The sequence below is a fragment of the Arachis ipaensis genome, chromosome B4, assembly GCF_059453495.1.
Source record: "Arachis ipaensis isolate K30076 ecotype BB chromosome B4, ASM5945349v1, whole genome shotgun sequence".
NCBI lineage: Eukaryota > Viridiplantae > Streptophyta > Magnoliopsida > Fabales > Fabaceae > Arachis > Arachis ipaensis.
In genome coordinates, this window is record NC_142439.1 from 11120382 (window position 1) to 11137030 (window position 16649).

At 33.2% G+C, this 16649-nt stretch overlaps 3 protein-coding genes across 4 annotated transcripts; 2 read left to right on the top strand and 1 right to left on the bottom strand.

Moving 5' to 3' along the window:
• Positions 1-476: 476 nt before the first annotated feature.
• Positions 477-3715, top strand: LOC107638854 (KRR1 family protein). Its single transcript, XM_016342253.3, has 3 exons — positions 477-612; positions 1117-3236; positions 3412-3715. Exon 2 carries the CDS (start codon positions 1198-1200, stop codon positions 3214-3216), a length of 2019 nt encoding a protein of 672 aa, XP_016197739.1. The 5' UTR covers positions 477-612; positions 1117-1197; the 3' UTR covers positions 3217-3236; positions 3412-3715.
• LOC107638855 (6-phosphogluconate dehydrogenase family protein) lies at positions 3682-7570 on the bottom strand. 2 transcript variants are annotated; one of them, XM_016342254.3, is made up of 10 exons: positions 7303-7570; positions 6862-6950; positions 6412-6526; positions 5908-6058; positions 5490-5572; positions 5323-5418; positions 5092-5234; positions 4845-4929; positions 4312-4391; positions 3682-3922 (listed from the first exon to the last, which is right to left on the bottom strand). In XM_016342254.3, exons 1-10 carry the CDS (start codon positions 7519-7521, stop codon positions 3826-3828), a joined length of 1158 nt encoding a protein of 385 aa, XP_016197740.3. In that variant the 5' UTR covers positions 7522-7570; the 3' UTR covers positions 3682-3825. The 2 variants fall into 2 exon arrangements, with proteins under 2 accessions (XP_016197740.3, XP_088341474.1); XM_088485348.1 differs by lacking the exon at positions 5908-6058 and having other exon boundaries at positions 6408-6526.
• Positions 7571-13765: 6195 nt separating this feature from the next.
• LOC148566659 (uncharacterized) lies at positions 13766-15634 on the top strand. The gene is made up of 4 exons (XM_088484366.1): positions 13766-14188; positions 14264-14523; positions 14580-15007; positions 15240-15634. The coding sequence occupies exons 1-4, from the start codon at positions 13766-13768 to the stop codon at positions 15632-15634; spliced, it is 1506 nt and encodes a 501-aa protein (XP_088340492.1).
• Positions 15635-16649: the final 1015 nt, after the last annotated feature.

Genomic DNA, 16649 nt, shown 5'->3' on the forward strand with positions numbered 1-16649 from the left:
TCCAATTGATAAAGACAAATTGTTATTTTGGACACTATTATTTTGATAAAAAAAGATTTTTTTTTTATTTTTTAACGTATTTGGCAAATTTCTAATAGTAAAAGTAAAAGCACTAAAAAAAAACATCTTTTTTTAAAAAACGGTAATTTATATCTTTTTTTAAAAGATTTTTTTCTTAAAAAAAAAGATATTTTTCATATAATAAATAAACAAAAAAATACTTTTATATTATTATACTCAAACATAATTAATAAATAAAAAAATATTTTTACATAAAATATCCAAACATAAAATTATTTTTATTCTTTTATAAAATCTTTTAAAAAAAATAACTAAAAAAAAATCTTTCCTTAAAAGTTCACCAAACAAGCCTCTACCTCTTTTAAAAATTAAGAATCTGAAGATTTGATTTTAATCAAACGACGTCGTTAACGCAAGGAGAAAGAAAGAAAGGGTTAAAAACGGGAGAGAAACCTCACATTCTATTCTTCCATCTCCTCTGTTTGTTTGCCTCCTCCACTTCAGCCGCCGCCGCTCCTACTCGTGCTGCCGTAGCCACCGCCTTCTCTCTTCTTCTATTGTTCTTTTGCTCCTCCGTCAATTTGCTGCAAGGTACTGTACTTCAGAATCTAAAATGAGTAATAATCTAGATATATGCATAATCACTATCCTTCCTAGGATCAATTATATGCATAATCTAAAGAAATTTGGATCGCTAAAGTTTGGGTTTTTTTTCCCCTTAACCCTTGTTTCACCTCTTCAAAATATGCATTGTTTCCTATGAATATTGGATAGAGTTGTGTTCCCTGAAGGTTAGGCATTCTTATAAAGGCACATTATGTGGTTGCTATTGAAGTTAATGATTTGCTGGGTCCAGGATTTTGGGCGGATTGGAATGTGTTTATTTTAATTGTAATACACTAAATCTTGTGTTTTTCTTCAAAATTAAAATAAAAAGCAACTATTTCTGCAAATTTCAAAATAATGTACTGTGTAAGAGGATTACTGATTTTTTGTTTGAGTTTTATAGTTCTATATGTGTTGACTGTTTCTGTAATTCAGTTGCTGTGTCTCCTTTAATAATCTGATCAGTGATAATTGTATTGTCAATTTCAGATTATATAAGGCAGAGTTTGTTTCAGAATATCACTGTTGTGCATCGTCTTTATAATACCTAGCCTTACTACTGTGTAAAAGATGCCTCTTCAACTTTTTGATGGAAGTGACTCAGACAATGACGACATCTCAAAAATCAAAATAAATGAAGAATATGCTCATAGGTTTGAGCACAACAAGAGGCGGGAGGAGCTTCAACGTTATGAGGAGCTAAAAAAGAAGGGTGCTATCTCTTCCTTGACATCCTCAGGTTCTGAAAGTGGCGAGGAATCTGAGTCGGAGTCATCTGATGATGATGTTGACTATGAGAAACTATTAAGTTCTAGAAGGAGAGACAAGGAGTTCTTTGATGCCCTACTCAAAGTGAAGAAGCAGGATCCTTCTCTTAAGCAGAAAGATGTTAAGCTTTTTGTGTCAGATGATAGCAGTGAAGATGAAGATGAGAAAAATAAAGCAAAAGATAAGAAGAATGAAAAGCCAATGTATCTAAAGGATGTGATGGCAAAACATTTGATTGAGGAGGGACCAGATTTTGGTGATGAAGATGGGGAAGTAATAAAAAAGGACAAGGGTAAATCAGAAAGTACTAAAGGCAAGAAGGATAAACTGGCAAAGAAGTTGATGCTGGAGGAGTCAGGTTTTGTGAACAAAGATGGGAAGACTTATGGTGATGAGCAAGAGGAGTTGAAAAGAGCTGTTTTGGAAGCTGTAGAAAGAGAGGGTTTGGAAGATGAAGGGGATTTTTTCACTGTGAAGGAGAAGGTGGATGAGGACAAAGTAGACAGTGATGACAAGGAATTTGAGGAGAAACTGGATGAATATTTTGGCGACGAATCGAATGAAAATGCTAAGTTCTTGAAAAACTATTTCATGAACAAAATGTGGATTGATAAAAACAGGGATAATTTGAATGTTGGGGAGGAAGAATTGGAAGGGATCTCAGAGGATGAGATGGAGATCGAGAGGCAGGAAGAATATGAGTATAGGTTTCAAGAAAATCAGGAAGATAGGGTGTTGGGCCATGCTCGTAAGGTGGAAGGATCAGTGAGAAAGAAAACAAATACAAGGAAAGAGCAGAGAAAGAGCAAAGAGGAAAGAATGGCAATAGCTCAGAAGGAGAGGGAGGATGAGTTGAAGCATTTAAAGAACTTGAAGAAGCAGGAGATACAGGAGAAGGTTAAGAAGATAATGAGCACTGCAGGCATCCATGAGGATGAAATTATCCCGCTTTCAGCGGCAGAAATAGAAGATGAATTTGACCCAGAGGAGTATGATAGAATGATGAAGGCAGCATTTGATGAGAAATATTATAATGCTGAGGATGCTGATCCTGGTTTTGGTAGCGAGAATGATGATGACATGGAAAAGCCAGATTTTGAAAAGGAGGATGAACTGCTTGGACTTCCTAAAGGCTGGGATTCTACTGAATCACATGATGGATTTTCGGCTGCCAGGGAGAGAGTATTAAAGGAAAAAATGGAGAATGATAGTGATAGTGATAGTGAGAGTAAGAGTGATCACCAAGAAAGTGAAGATGAAAAAGAAGAGAAAGTTCCAGAGGAAGGTAGTCGGAAGAGGAAACGCAAAACTGCTCTTTTGGAGAAAGCAAAACAAGCAATGATGGATGAGTACTATAAGTTAGATTATGAGGACACAATTGGTGACCTCAAGACAAGATTCAAGTATGCCAAAACAAAACCAAACAGATTTGGCATGAGTGCTCCAGAGCTACTATTGATGGATGATACGGAATTGAATCAATACGTGTCCTTGAAAAAGCTTGCACCGTATCGCGATGAGGAATGGAAGCTAAGCAAACAAAAGAGACATATGCTGAAGATGAGGACCAAGGAGCTCCTTCGAGAAGCAGGTTCGAAGAAGAACAAAAAGTCAAAGAGAGATTCTAGCAAGTCAACTTTGTCAAATGGTGTTGCGGAAAATGGAAAAGCAAGCACAGAGGATTCAAACGTAAATGCGGAAAATAATCTTTCAAGGAAAGCCAGGAGAAGGCAGCGAGCATCTAGTTTGAAGTTGTCACGGGCGAGGGCTTTAGCATACGGGAAGATACCCTCCAAATCTAAGCATGGAGGAAAGAACTAAGCCGGCACTGATTTGGGCAGGTAATTCCGTTGTTGCAAGTTTATTTGTGCTTGACATATAGAAAGTGAAATGATACCGAGCTGTCTGATTTACAAATAGTAACTTGGTAATTCCAGTGTGATTTTATTGGCCAAGAAATGTATTGTTTCCTTTCATTTGGAACTTTATTTTAACTTAATCAAGTGCATTTTGCAGAATGAACCAACTTAACAAAGAAACCGGATTGGAGCTTGTCATCACAAAATACACGGTCTGGTTGCATTATAGGCAAGATGCTGTGTGTTGAAGTTCTTTGTCTATTTTCACGTTTCCTTCGTTGAGGAGATTGTAGAATTTTCCTACTATAACCAAACTTTCAGTGTAACCAGCCATTCAGTTTTGATCGTGAGTTGTGCTTGTGTTAATTTGTGTTTTATTTTTATGTACTTTGAAACTTTAGAACTAAGTGCATGTACAAGTTACTACTAATTGGAAAAACAAGTTGAATTTAATCACCAAACACGGGAGAAAAAGTACAGGTAACACCAAAGTGTTTGCACTTTTTGGCAACCAATTTTGAGTATCCTCCTGGCATGGAGTGTTGTAATAGTTACATGTTTTTATATTAATTTATTGGTCAACATGTTCATCCATTCCAGTGTAATAATGACGAAAAACACATGAGAAATCTTTGCCTTCATGCCCTTCATTGCAGAGTTCTGTATATCTGCACAAAACAATGGAAAACACATCAAATACTTGATAAACTCAAGCCTGTTATACTATGTTCTTATGAGTATTTTAAGTTATCCATAAATTCTTTTAGGAAATTATTTGTTTTTTAATATACATGGCATAATAAGTATTTTACCCAAATTATGTGTATTTAAGATAATATAAAGTTAAATGAATAATGTATATATTTTTGGGTTCATCTATTCAGTGAGGAATCTTAAGAAGAAATTTTACATTCAGCACATTAGATGTTTAAAAATGGTTAAAAGCTTTCAATCTACTGATTCCTTATCAAAGTACATTTGTTGGCAAAAATCTTGTTTCTTTGTGATTTTTGTGATAATTTGCTAAGATACAACTTCAAGAATGCAATTGACTTACATCTTTTGTGCTTGTGATGTTAGTGGGTGTTTGCAACCAGTTTGCTTAGCTGATTCTGCTGCTAGGTTCAAGTCTTTAGCCTGCAAGCACAAGCAACTAGTTTAGCTTATTTTTCAATTTTCACAACCAGAAAGTCAATTTTTAGCAAAAAAGGAAAGGCCATTATTTATCAGAATTCAAGGTAGATAAAGATAACAAAGCTTAATTGTTTCCCAAGAGAAAAGAGTTTCATTGACTTAGAGATTCAATGTAGAAACATGTTCTGTGTGAATAGAATCTAAAATATCTTTTGAAAAAAGAGAAAAAAAGAAGGGATTGCACAGTGGACCAAAACAAAGGGGAGAAAAATAAGCAAGATATAAACATGGTAAGAGTATACAACATTGATAAGAAATAGCAAATGCTGTATTAAAGAAATTCTTCACCAAGTAAACACTTTTTAACATTTTCAAATGCTATAGCTTTCCAAATGGTAAAAGTTAATCAAACTAACACGAACATGTGCAAAGTTGATCCAATGTTCAGTTACTTACCATAAGCTTGGATGCAAACCCTCCATTATAATCCCTTGAAGAAGGCACACCTTCCATCACCCCAGGCACAGGGTTGTAAGAATCACTGCAACCAACACAATTAAGTATTTCAGTAATTCTCTTAAAATGTTTCAGTAATCATCAATGGACACTCTGCAATGGAAACTAAGTCTCTGGAAACTAGTTATGTGGCTGACACATCATGCTTCTAACATTACATCCTTCTGGACTTGTGCCTACAGCATACCTACTCCAACAGCGAGCGCTGGAGCAGTTAAATATTTTCGACAAGGTGCTGGCAGCTACACCTAGAGACTGGCCTAGAGCAAGGGCTTCTGATACTCCCAGCATGCTCACAGCCAAAGCCAGATTATTGCAAATTTTTGCTGCCTAATAACAGATTTAAGACAATAGTTAAGTACGTGAAATTATAGCCGAGCCACTTAGACAACAACAAATATACATTTATGTAACTTACAGAACCATTTCCTGCTCCACCACAATATATTGCACCTTTTCCCATTGAAAAGAATAAGGGTTTAGCAGCAGCAAACACTTCCTCGGAGCCACCAACCTGAGAAATTCCATACCATATTGCAACTTATGTGTGTTTCTATATCAGGTTTGAATAAGAAGTAACCATACCATAAAAGTAAGTGTCCCAGCTTCTGCAGCTATCACTCCTCCAGATACAGGGGCATCCAACATGAATGGTTTTTCCAAATCACCTACAAAATGTATAAATAAAAAGTAGAATAAAAGAAGAAACTTTACTATAGAAGAGCATGCACAAAGCCTATGCATTGATATTGAGACTCACTTCCAGATGAATAAACTAGTGAATTTAGTCACACAGTAATGCATGATGTCTTAAATACCAAAAGTAGGTATGACAAGAATTAGCATGCACAAGTTAGAAGAAATTCTCACAAAAACGTCGAGCAAGTTTAACAATGAACATGATCAATGAAATTGTATAGTGCTAAAAACAAGGACGAATTCATAGCTGGCATTTCAAGTTAAAAATGTATAGATACTTGGTTGGCATTTCATTTTAAGTTACCTTTCTTTTCTTTTAGAATATAATTAGATATTGTGGCGGAAATGTTTCTTGATGTTTGTGGATCAATAGTAGATGAATCTATGAATAACCACGGCCTTAGGAGTTTTCCACCATGTAGCAAACCATTTGGTCCAGTGTAAACATCATTTACCTACTTAAATAAGGGTGTTATTATGGCCTCAAAACAAGCTCAAATAATAATAATCTTTTGAGTATGTATATATAGTATGTGGCAGAAAAAGGGTATAATAAGACCATACACTATAAAGCCTGATTATTAACACAGTCATTTTTGTATTGCAACTCCTAAGTTGGTGAAGGTAATTGGTACACTTTGTTATAAAGGAAGATATGATTATCATATCATCTAATCTATTATTGTATTAATCATCCAAAATTGAAATCATAAGCTAAAGAGTAAGCTTTTGAGAAACTATAGAGGAAAGCGAAGCTGCAATCGATGTAATGCACTGATAAGTCACTAGAAAGGAAATGCATACACACATGAGCAGAGGAAGGCAGCATTGTAACTACAACATCACTTGCTTCTGAAACTTCACAAGGCGTTTTCCTTGTAGCAACTCCCATATGAGAGAACTTATCCAGAACATCAGAGTTTCTGCCATTATTTTTTATTTCTCAAATTCAAAACATATGTATTCTTCTTAAATAAACCAAAAAGAAACAGCTCAATTTCATTAGCAGCACCACTAACCTAGATTTCCCACAGGGTAAATTACACAGACCTCTCTTAAATCTTAAAGAAAAGTTAGTGTATTGTATAAGAAATGGACAAGTTTCGCATGTAATTTACCCTCTTCCATAAGAAGCACACTCTTACACCATACCCCAAATAACTAAATCTATGAATTGCAACTATAAAATGTAATGTGAATATTCTAGTGCCCCAATAATCAAGTTAAGAACTCTATCAGTAAAAAATTGGAAACATACAGGTCATGAACTGTAACACTGAATCCAGCTTTAATCAGATTAGTCGCCATCCTTGATCCCATGTTTCCAAGGCCAATGAATCCAACATTCTGTAATGCATGCACCAATGGGAGGACAGAAAAGTATAAATTTACAAAAGCATGCTATCTGCTATTTCTTAATAGCTTCACAACTAAAACTTAGTACACAAGCATTCTAATGCATCAAAATCCCAAATTGCAGCCCAATAAAAAGAAGAAAAAGAAATAAACATATCTTCAATTGATCTCTAAACAACTATGATCAAGCCTATATAACTTATGTGAAGAACCCAATTAAGAATGATGATTAAAGATTCAAGCTTTGCATAATATAAGGGAACAGAGGAACAAGATATAAGGCTTCAGAAAAAAAGAGAATGTGTGAATGTAGATAGTGATTAGTATGTGATATTATTCATACCTGCAAGTGAGAGGGTAGGTGGTGGGAAGAAGAGAAAGTGCGGCGTGGTTTGAAAGATTGATAGAATGGAAAAGAAGAAGAGTTGCATTTGGAAGGAGAGAACAAAGATCTCAACCTGCAAAACGCCATGATTATCCTGAAACTTCTCTTTACTTTCACTCTTGAGCAGCAGAAAGCAAGCAACCAAGTTGGTTTGTTTCTCTCTGTCTTTGTTTGCATCCACTGTCACCTTTCTCAGTGTCGATAAGTGAAAAAACCGAAAAGTGTTGGTTTTTCAGGAGGGTAGTTTGTATTTAAAAAAAAAAAAAAAACTTTTTGTATAATTGGATAAAAAGAATATAGGTAAATAATTCTTAATTAGTCAATTTTAAACAATTATATTTAATAATTATTAATTTTATATTTTTTAAAAATAAAATTTAAATCATTACTAATTAATGATAATTAATATAAGGTGAATTATATAGTAAAAATAAGTTTATAGATTTTTTTTATAGAATAAAAGAGAAATTAAAAAAATTAAGATTTATATTTTGAATAATAATAAAATAATAAAAAATAATTATAAAAAAAATTATTTTTTTTGTATAATTTTAATTTATATAATAAAATGTCTCTTAATATAAATACTTAGTATGAATTATGAAATAAAATTTAAAAATATTTATTAATTTGTTATTGGTTAGACTATGTTAATTATTTAAAGGGATTGATTTGATAATTTTTGTGTTCATTCTCTGGTCCAATGATAAGGCACAGGTCCAAACGAAAGGCCCAATCCAAAGGATTAAGCCTTGCTCTATACCGACCCTCACCCCGCGAAATCGGTTCTTATCACGACTTGCTCTAAAGAAGTCGGGACGAAGATTATCTGGCAGATAAGATACCCATTCAAATGAGTAACTATCCCTAAAATCTCTCTACCCACTTCCTGGAGCCATATCTCAATTTCCCTAAGATAAAGGGACAGTTATTCCCCATGAATAACGGAACTACACCAACGGTGATTATTGGATCACCACTATAAATACCCTGACGCTCCTCAGGTATCACTAAGTCCCAATACTCTCTAGACCTGTTTTGCTCCCTTTGCTGACTTCGGCATCGGAGTGTCTTTGCAGGTACCACTCCCCTCACCTCTCACGAACAGGTCGGACGGAGCCTGGGGATCGTCAATCCATCTGCAGACCTCATTTCTCATACGTTTGGGCCAACCAATACTATCCAGCCCATTAATCTCCGGTTACCCATCGTAACACTTTATATACATGGTATGTATACGAAAAATTATCCGGTTACCCATCGTAATACTTTGTATACATGGTATGTATACGAAAAATTATGTATATAAATATTGTGTTTTAGAGATTTGTCGTTAAAGATAAATTATTTCAATATTTATATTAGGTTAATTAGATAAAATTATTTGAAATGAGTAATTTGTTGAGTAATATTATCAAACATCTCCATTAATTTTGTCAAATTAATTAATTTTTTATGACTACAAAATTGGTTTAAAATTTCACAATTAAAGTTATTTATACTTACATTCTTTATGATAAAAAAAATATTTTCTTTTGAAAAAAATTTAATATGCCTCAATCAGGATCGTATTTTACTTTGATATAAGTATAACCCCTCAAAAGTTAGAAAACGTTGCTAGTATTTTTTTAAATTTATTATACCAAAATTTTAATTAAATTTTTATATTTTAAAAGTTTATTTAATAATACTCCACAATTTTTCTAATATAAGGCAGAAAAAACGATTATAAACATTTAATTAAAAATGTTATTGGATATAAAAATATAGTTATAAATGTTAAAATATAATTATAATCAATTACTATTATTTAACATATCTGAGTATTTATTATAAGATATTACGTTTAATATTTATAAATACTCTTTTATATTATATTATTTAAAATAATTTGAATACATTTAATAATATATAAATTTTTTTTTAATTTAGTCTCTTATTTTTAATAATAAATTTTTAAAGGATAGAAATTTAATTAAAAAATTTGTAAAACTAACAAAACTAAGGGGATAATTATTTTTTAATCAAATATTATTTTATTGAAATTAAAATATTTTAGATTTCTTTATACAATAATACTTTTGAGAATATCCAATAATTTCCACTAACTGCTCGCAGTAGTGCTGACTATACATTTATTTACATCAACAATGTGCCGTGAAGCTGACGTAATGACGTGTCGTGTCCCATCAAATATACTCCCTTTGTTCTTATCCCATCCTAAACAACTCATGAACTAATATTAAATATAGGTAGGATAAGATGGATTGGACAGCCCCAACGGGGCATTGGCCAAAAGTTTAAATCCGAATGCGGAAGAGGCACATGATTTTACCAATTGAACTAGATTTCAGCTTTTAATTTAGTTTTTGAATTTGTATGTAAATTATAATTTATTCTCTAAAATTTTAATTGTCTTTATTTAATTTTTAAATTTTGTGAACATAATTTATATTAGTTTTTGAAATAATTTTTAACGTACAAACGTTAACGGAATATTATCGTGAACAGTAGGATGCCACACTAAACTTTGTAAAATGATGTCGTTTTAGTTTTGACATTCAAATAATCCAAAAACAACATCGTAAATGGTGTTTATTAAAATTTTACCTAACAAAATAAATGATATGATACCGTTTTTGAGCTATTTAAATGCCAAAACTAAAACTACATTATTTTACAAGTTTTAACGTGATATTTGATAGTCTATAACAACGCTCTATTAACGTTTTTATACTAAAAATCATCTCAGGAATTAATACGAGGCACGTTTATAAATTTTAGAAACTAAATAAAAGCAATTAAAATTTTAGAGACTAAATTAAGACTCAGTATAAGTTCAAGGACCAAATTGAGTATTAACTCATTTCAGCTGCAAAGTTTGTTTACCTTTATACTTTTTTTTATTTCTCCAGACCCTACACTCAATGTATTTGGGCCTACCTGATGCGTATCTAGAGAAAAATTTGGGCCTTCCAATTTACAATGTTTTTTAAATAGCCCAACTCATACTCTCACTTTAATTTTTAATACAACTGTTGCATGTCCAAAAGAAAAAGGCACAATTGTAGAAACTAGAAAGATACTTTTATGGCCCCGTTTATTAACCAAAAGTAAATAAATAACATTTTTCAGTTTATATTTTAAAATGCTAACAATAAAGTTGATAGAATTATATAAGTGTATCTTACATACTTTTACTTTAATTTTAAATATATCTACATAAAAATATTAGATGACTGACATTTTTTTTATTTTTGTCTTTAAACTAAAATTAGACAACTTTTTACTTTTTTACACTAAAAATGGTGACCTTTAAATTTCTCCTACCTAAATAGTATATGTTAAAAATTAAAAGTATGCTTACACAAAAATATCGTAATGCTAAGATATGGATCAATCCAAAATTCCTATTGACCCCAAAAAAGAGTAGCAATCTCGGGTTATCATCATGAATCCATTGATTATTATATTAGGCCTAAGAATTGATGAAACAATAAGATAGGTTAAGCAAGGATTTTCAAAAATAATGCAAGCAAAATCATACATAGCGTTGTGAATACACGAAGATGAAAATGACTAGCACTTGAACGATTCAACAACACCATGTCCTCAGTGCGAAATTACAGTTGTTTATTCCATGAAAATTTTCTAGAGATGCAATGTCAAAGTGAGGAAATTGTTGAGTCTAATAATCATCTATAATACATAAAATAAATGCATATGTCAGTCTGATGATTGATTATCATTGTTGACTTGTGAATTGTGATGCCAAAATCTAAATTGCTTGTTGTCCAAGAAGGACAACAATAAAAAACATGCTAGACGTGTCATTCTACATAAATAACCGTGGAAAGTCAAACAAACTTCTAGTATTTATTTACAAGTATAAAATGAACATAATGGTGGAGAGGAATATGGATGGCTTAGCCACTAAGCATGACCAATAGCCAAAATAAAATAAATTATGGCTAGAGAAAAATAAATATATACTTAACTACTTAAGAATTATCTAAACACATGCATAAATTTAATTGAATATATTTTATAGGTTAGAATTGAAATTTTTTGAGTTAAATTTTAAATTAGTCCCTAAACTTACACTCGAGCCTGAAAGTAATCTCTGGAATTATTAGTTATTTAAATTCGTTCCTGAAATTATTCTCCAAAGCTCATAGTAGTCCCTAAAATAATTTCCAAGAATAAGGATGAATGAAAATTATTTTAGGGACTACTATGAATCTCGAAAGATAATTTTAGAGATAAATTTAAATAATTATTAATTTTAAAAATTATTTTAAAATTCGAATGCAAAGTTGAGAACTATTTTAAGATTTAACTCAATTTTTTTTGTAAATTTATTGTTTGTTGAACATAAACATAACTCAACTTTCGTGGGCGGACCTGCGGTAAATTTACATAAATTTCAAGTAATAATTATTAAAAAAAAAACCACATAAAATGAATGTGAACACATGCAAAATATTCAATGCAATTAGTCAATGAGTTTATGTTATAAATTAGTCAAATGCCGCTACCACCTCTTAGTTCGCTTTTCTGGCTTCTTAGTTGCTTGAAGCAAAATCAAATGAATTTTTGTTTATATATTCAAACTTATTATTATTACTATTATTATTATTAAAGTTTTGTGGGCGTCATTGCTTAGAACACCTCCAATGCATTATATATATATCTTTCACGCCGGTTTATTAGATTAGAGTAAAAAAATATAATCATTTAAATTAAGATTAATGAAATTTATTATAATTTTAATTTAAATTATCCCAAATAAAAGTTTAATTGAAAAAACAAAAAAAAAATATTTTATTCAAATCAGACTATTTATCTTTTTATAGTTAGATCGGTCAATTTTTAAAATATTTTAAATTCTATTTGAGCGTCCAAATTAAAATCGATGCCAATGAAAATATTTTGGAACAAAATTCTAACGCCATGTGAAATGTGTCTGGAAAAAAAGAGAAGAGCAAGCGAAATATGTTCAAAAACCAATCCCTTTGACTGCTGCAAAAAATACTATTTGATTTCAAATTGGCACAATTTAATTTAAAAATTTTATTCAATTAACATGTTTAACATATTTTTTTATAGCAGAAATATTATAACGATTTCGTTGAGTTTATAATTATAGAATTTAATCGTCATATCTACTTGTTTAATACTATATTTTTATTCTGCTCTTCGAAAAGAAATATTGACTCTAATAATTTTGTCTTCATCTATCAAAATAACTAGAAATGTCTCAAAAAAATAAGCATACGTATCTTACAAAAAATTCACGTTCTTCTTTATCTCTAAATAAAAATAAGATGTCCTAACCAATCGATCTCGTTATTCCATTTTCATTATTCGTTGAGTCTGCTCTAAATAAGCCCTCGTTTATAGAATTATTACTGATGTAATCATAAAAAATTAAATTTTCAAAAATTTTAGACCAAATTTCTGATAAATTTTTATTTTCAGTTAGTCCAGCACTAACTCGTCGATATATTTTTTGTTGGAAGTATCCTTAATTCCATTGAGAACGAGTGGGGGTCAAATAATTTAATTAGAGTTATTGCTAAACCATATAACCTAATTCCAGCAACAACAAAAATTACAAAAAATATAACAGTAATACTATTAGAAAGGACAGTTTCAATATTTCTCATATACAATTCTTTATATAGACGTTGGGATAGATGTACACTAAAATGGAAAAGGTTTGCCAATATGTCCAATGTTCTTGCTACAATATGAGGAAGCTATTTCTCCTGAAACAAAAGGATCAAAACCTTATACAGGCTATGCGGGATTTATGGATTGAACCCTTCTTTTTGGTTAGACTATAAAGATCGGATACCCATATTCTAGGATCATACAATCCTGTAATATGAAATGCGCCAAAACCAAAACAAGCCACTCCTACAAAAAATAAATGAATTCCAAATATTTTTGACAAATTCAAAGAGGATTTGCATGTACATTCATTACAAAAGATTTTTAGATTCTAGTAGACCCAATGCCAGATAGCCGCCAAAAAGTACAAATTCGAAAATACAATATGTGCTCCAGTCACACCTTCATAATGCCAAATTGGAAGTTCAACATACAAATTGGAAGGAGTATCATGTTTAGCCGAGTGGAACCAATGAAGTGTAAGGCAATTTGTTGTGAGGCCAACTGTCCCTGGACTATCTACTGTTCCAGGTCTAATGAACCAAAGAGTTTTCAAGTTAAGACGTTTGTCAACCAATATGTTTGTGCACGAAGCCACACCAATAAGTCAGCTGATAGAAAGTGGGTTATTGAATAGCTGGAGGAGAAGTTGAGGGACCAAAGGGACTTTAAAACATCTGAAGCTGAGGCATGGTTTAGGAGAGAGTTCAATGTAACCATCAACTACAAGAAAATACAGAGGGCAATGAAGAAGGCAAGGGAGAATATTGAGGGCTCGGAGAGGGAGCAGTATGCTGAGTTGAGGGATTACATACTAGCCATGTTGACAGCTAATCGAGGAGCAACTATTGATATGGACACTACCCTTATGCCTGATTCCCTCCCGCTCTTTAAGAGACTATACATATGTTTTGACGCTTGCAAAAAAAGTTTCATACAAGGTTGCAGACCATTTATTGGACTTGATGGTACATTTCTAAAAGGTTACTACGGTGGGCAATTGCTTACAGCAGTGGGACAAGATGCTAACAATCAGATCTTTCCCATTGCATATGCAGTCGTTGACTCAGAGACAAGAGATAACTGGAGATGGTTTCTAGAACTCCTGCATCATGATTTGAAAAACTATAGAGTGCATGGTTGGAACTTCATGAGTGACCAACAGAAGGTAATTGTTAAATGTTGTTTTCTAGTTGATTTGTATCACTCAGCTTGTTAATTGTTGTTGTCTGTGTGAACGCAGGGTCTGATACTAGCCATGGAGCAGGTTATGCCGGGAGTGCATCATCGTCTTTGTGCAATGCACATTTGGGCCAACTTCACTAAAAGATGGAAGGATAAACAGTTGAAAGGAGCAGTGTGGGAATGTTGTAGAGCCACAACTGTTACTAAATTTGAGGCTGCAATGATGAGGTTAAAGGGAATCAACAATGCTACCTGGGAATACTTAGATCAACTGACCCAAAAACTTGGACAAAGGCACATTTCAGTGAGTGGCCTAAGGTGGACAATGTCACTAACAACTATGAGACTTTCAATGGTAAGATTCTTAAATACAGAGGCAAGCCAATCATAACAATGTTAGAGGAAGTCAGAGTTCATATCATGAGGGTTATGGCGAGGAACAAAAAGTCTCTAAGTGGCTATGTTGGTTCTGTTGCACCAAGGCAACTTAGCAGGCTTGAGAGAGAGAAGGAAGAAAGTAATAAATGGACTCTCACATGGGCAGGGGATGACAATGGAGAAATATATGAGGTTGAGAAGCATCCTACTAAGGTTACTGTTGACTTGGGAAATCAGAAGTGCACCTGTCGATTTTGGCAGCTCACAGGCTTGCCTTGCAGACACGCTTGTGCAGCACTTGCTCTGAGGGGTCGTAGGCCAAAAGACCAGATTCATAACTGGCTGGGAATGGCTGCATATAACTCAACATATCAACATAACATCAACCCTGTACCAAGCAAAGAATTTTGGGAGAAAGCTAAAGGTTATCCTCCACTGCCCCCTCATTATAAGACACCCATTGGCAGACCAACAAAAAAGAGAAGAAAGGAGAAAAATGAGGCTAGGCCAAATTTCAACCCACATAAGCTTAAAAGGAGATATGGAACAATCATTTACAAATACTGTGGAGAGGTATGAATATCATGTTTTATGTATTATTTCTAGAGATTACTCATACTGTTATATTTACACTCTCTCATGTTTATATGTTGTAGAGTGGTCACAAAATAGTAGGGGTTATGAGAAGAAGCAGGCTTATATGAATGATGAGGTTGCAGCTATGGAGGCAGAGGAAGCTGCTGCTGCTACTAATAACCCTACACAGCCACCACAACCCCAACAACAGAACCCTAATGATGCTGCTCCAAGACCCAAGTCTAACCCTGTGGTGTCCACTGAAACCATGAATGCTGCAAGTCCAGCTATGAGGCAGAGATTTGAACAGTTTATGCCAACTCCAACTCTGAGACAACAACCAAATTCGGGTCCAAGACCATCAAAGCTAGTCCCCAGAGGAGTTTCTAGGAGAACCAATGGCCCAGCTGCAGCAACTGATCAAGGTTGCCCAAGTGAAGGTGGGACCATGCAAGAGGCTGCAACAGAGACATAGAACTTTTAAACCTTGGAACTTTTTTTTTGTGTGTGGAGAAGGCTGTTTTGTTTATCATCATAAACCTTGGAACTTTTTTTGTAATCTAGTAGTATGTGGTATGTTATGTTATATACATTGTGACTTTGCTTGTTAATTAGGTATTTCTGGCTTGTATGAAAACTCAATGATTATGGTCACTATTCTGCCTGTTTTGTGATTACAATAAAGCAAAGACTTCTGATTGAAATGATGTTGTTGGATATTGTATGAGTCAGCTTGGTTATGAATTGCTTGTTTTAAACCTATTTCTCACATGTTTATATTTTTCTCTTATGTCAATGGTTGATGTTACACCACTTACAATATGTGATTCACAAAAAAGGTGAGGTTTTTTTTCTTCCATTTATTCAATGAAACTTTGACAGTTATTACACATGATCCTCACTTCTGAGAATATATCATCACAATCAATAATGCCCAAAAATCCAACCCTAAATAAACACCCATAACCATATTCTGAATACAAGTTATTTCACCCATAATCATATCAACTGTCCTCTGTAACTGTTGCACATTTTCTTCCAACTTGCTGGAACACTCTGTAAGTTCAATCATCTTCTTGTATGATTGTTTCAATGACCTTTCTTCAGATACAACCTCTGCCCCCATGTTTCTAGTTTTTCCTTCTACTTCGTCAAGCCAAACAAAATACTCACAATGACGTTCAGCACTCTGAAGATTAGACACAACAATCCAAGGGGGGTGAAGAAGGAAACAAACGGATAATGCCAATAACAAGAAGAAACGCAATTTCGAAACCTACCTCCCACAAAGGACATCGCAGAAATAATCTGTCTGGATTCTACTCTGTTCCAGACTTGAGTACCACAGCTTCAAATCCGTGCAAGCACTTGCCATTGTTGTACTCAAACTACTTCTTCTTCTTGTTCCTCAACAACGAAGACCCGCCACCAACAGCGCTGCCACAATTTAGGAATAAAGATCTCGATTTTTTCTTGAGTGAGGCCATGTT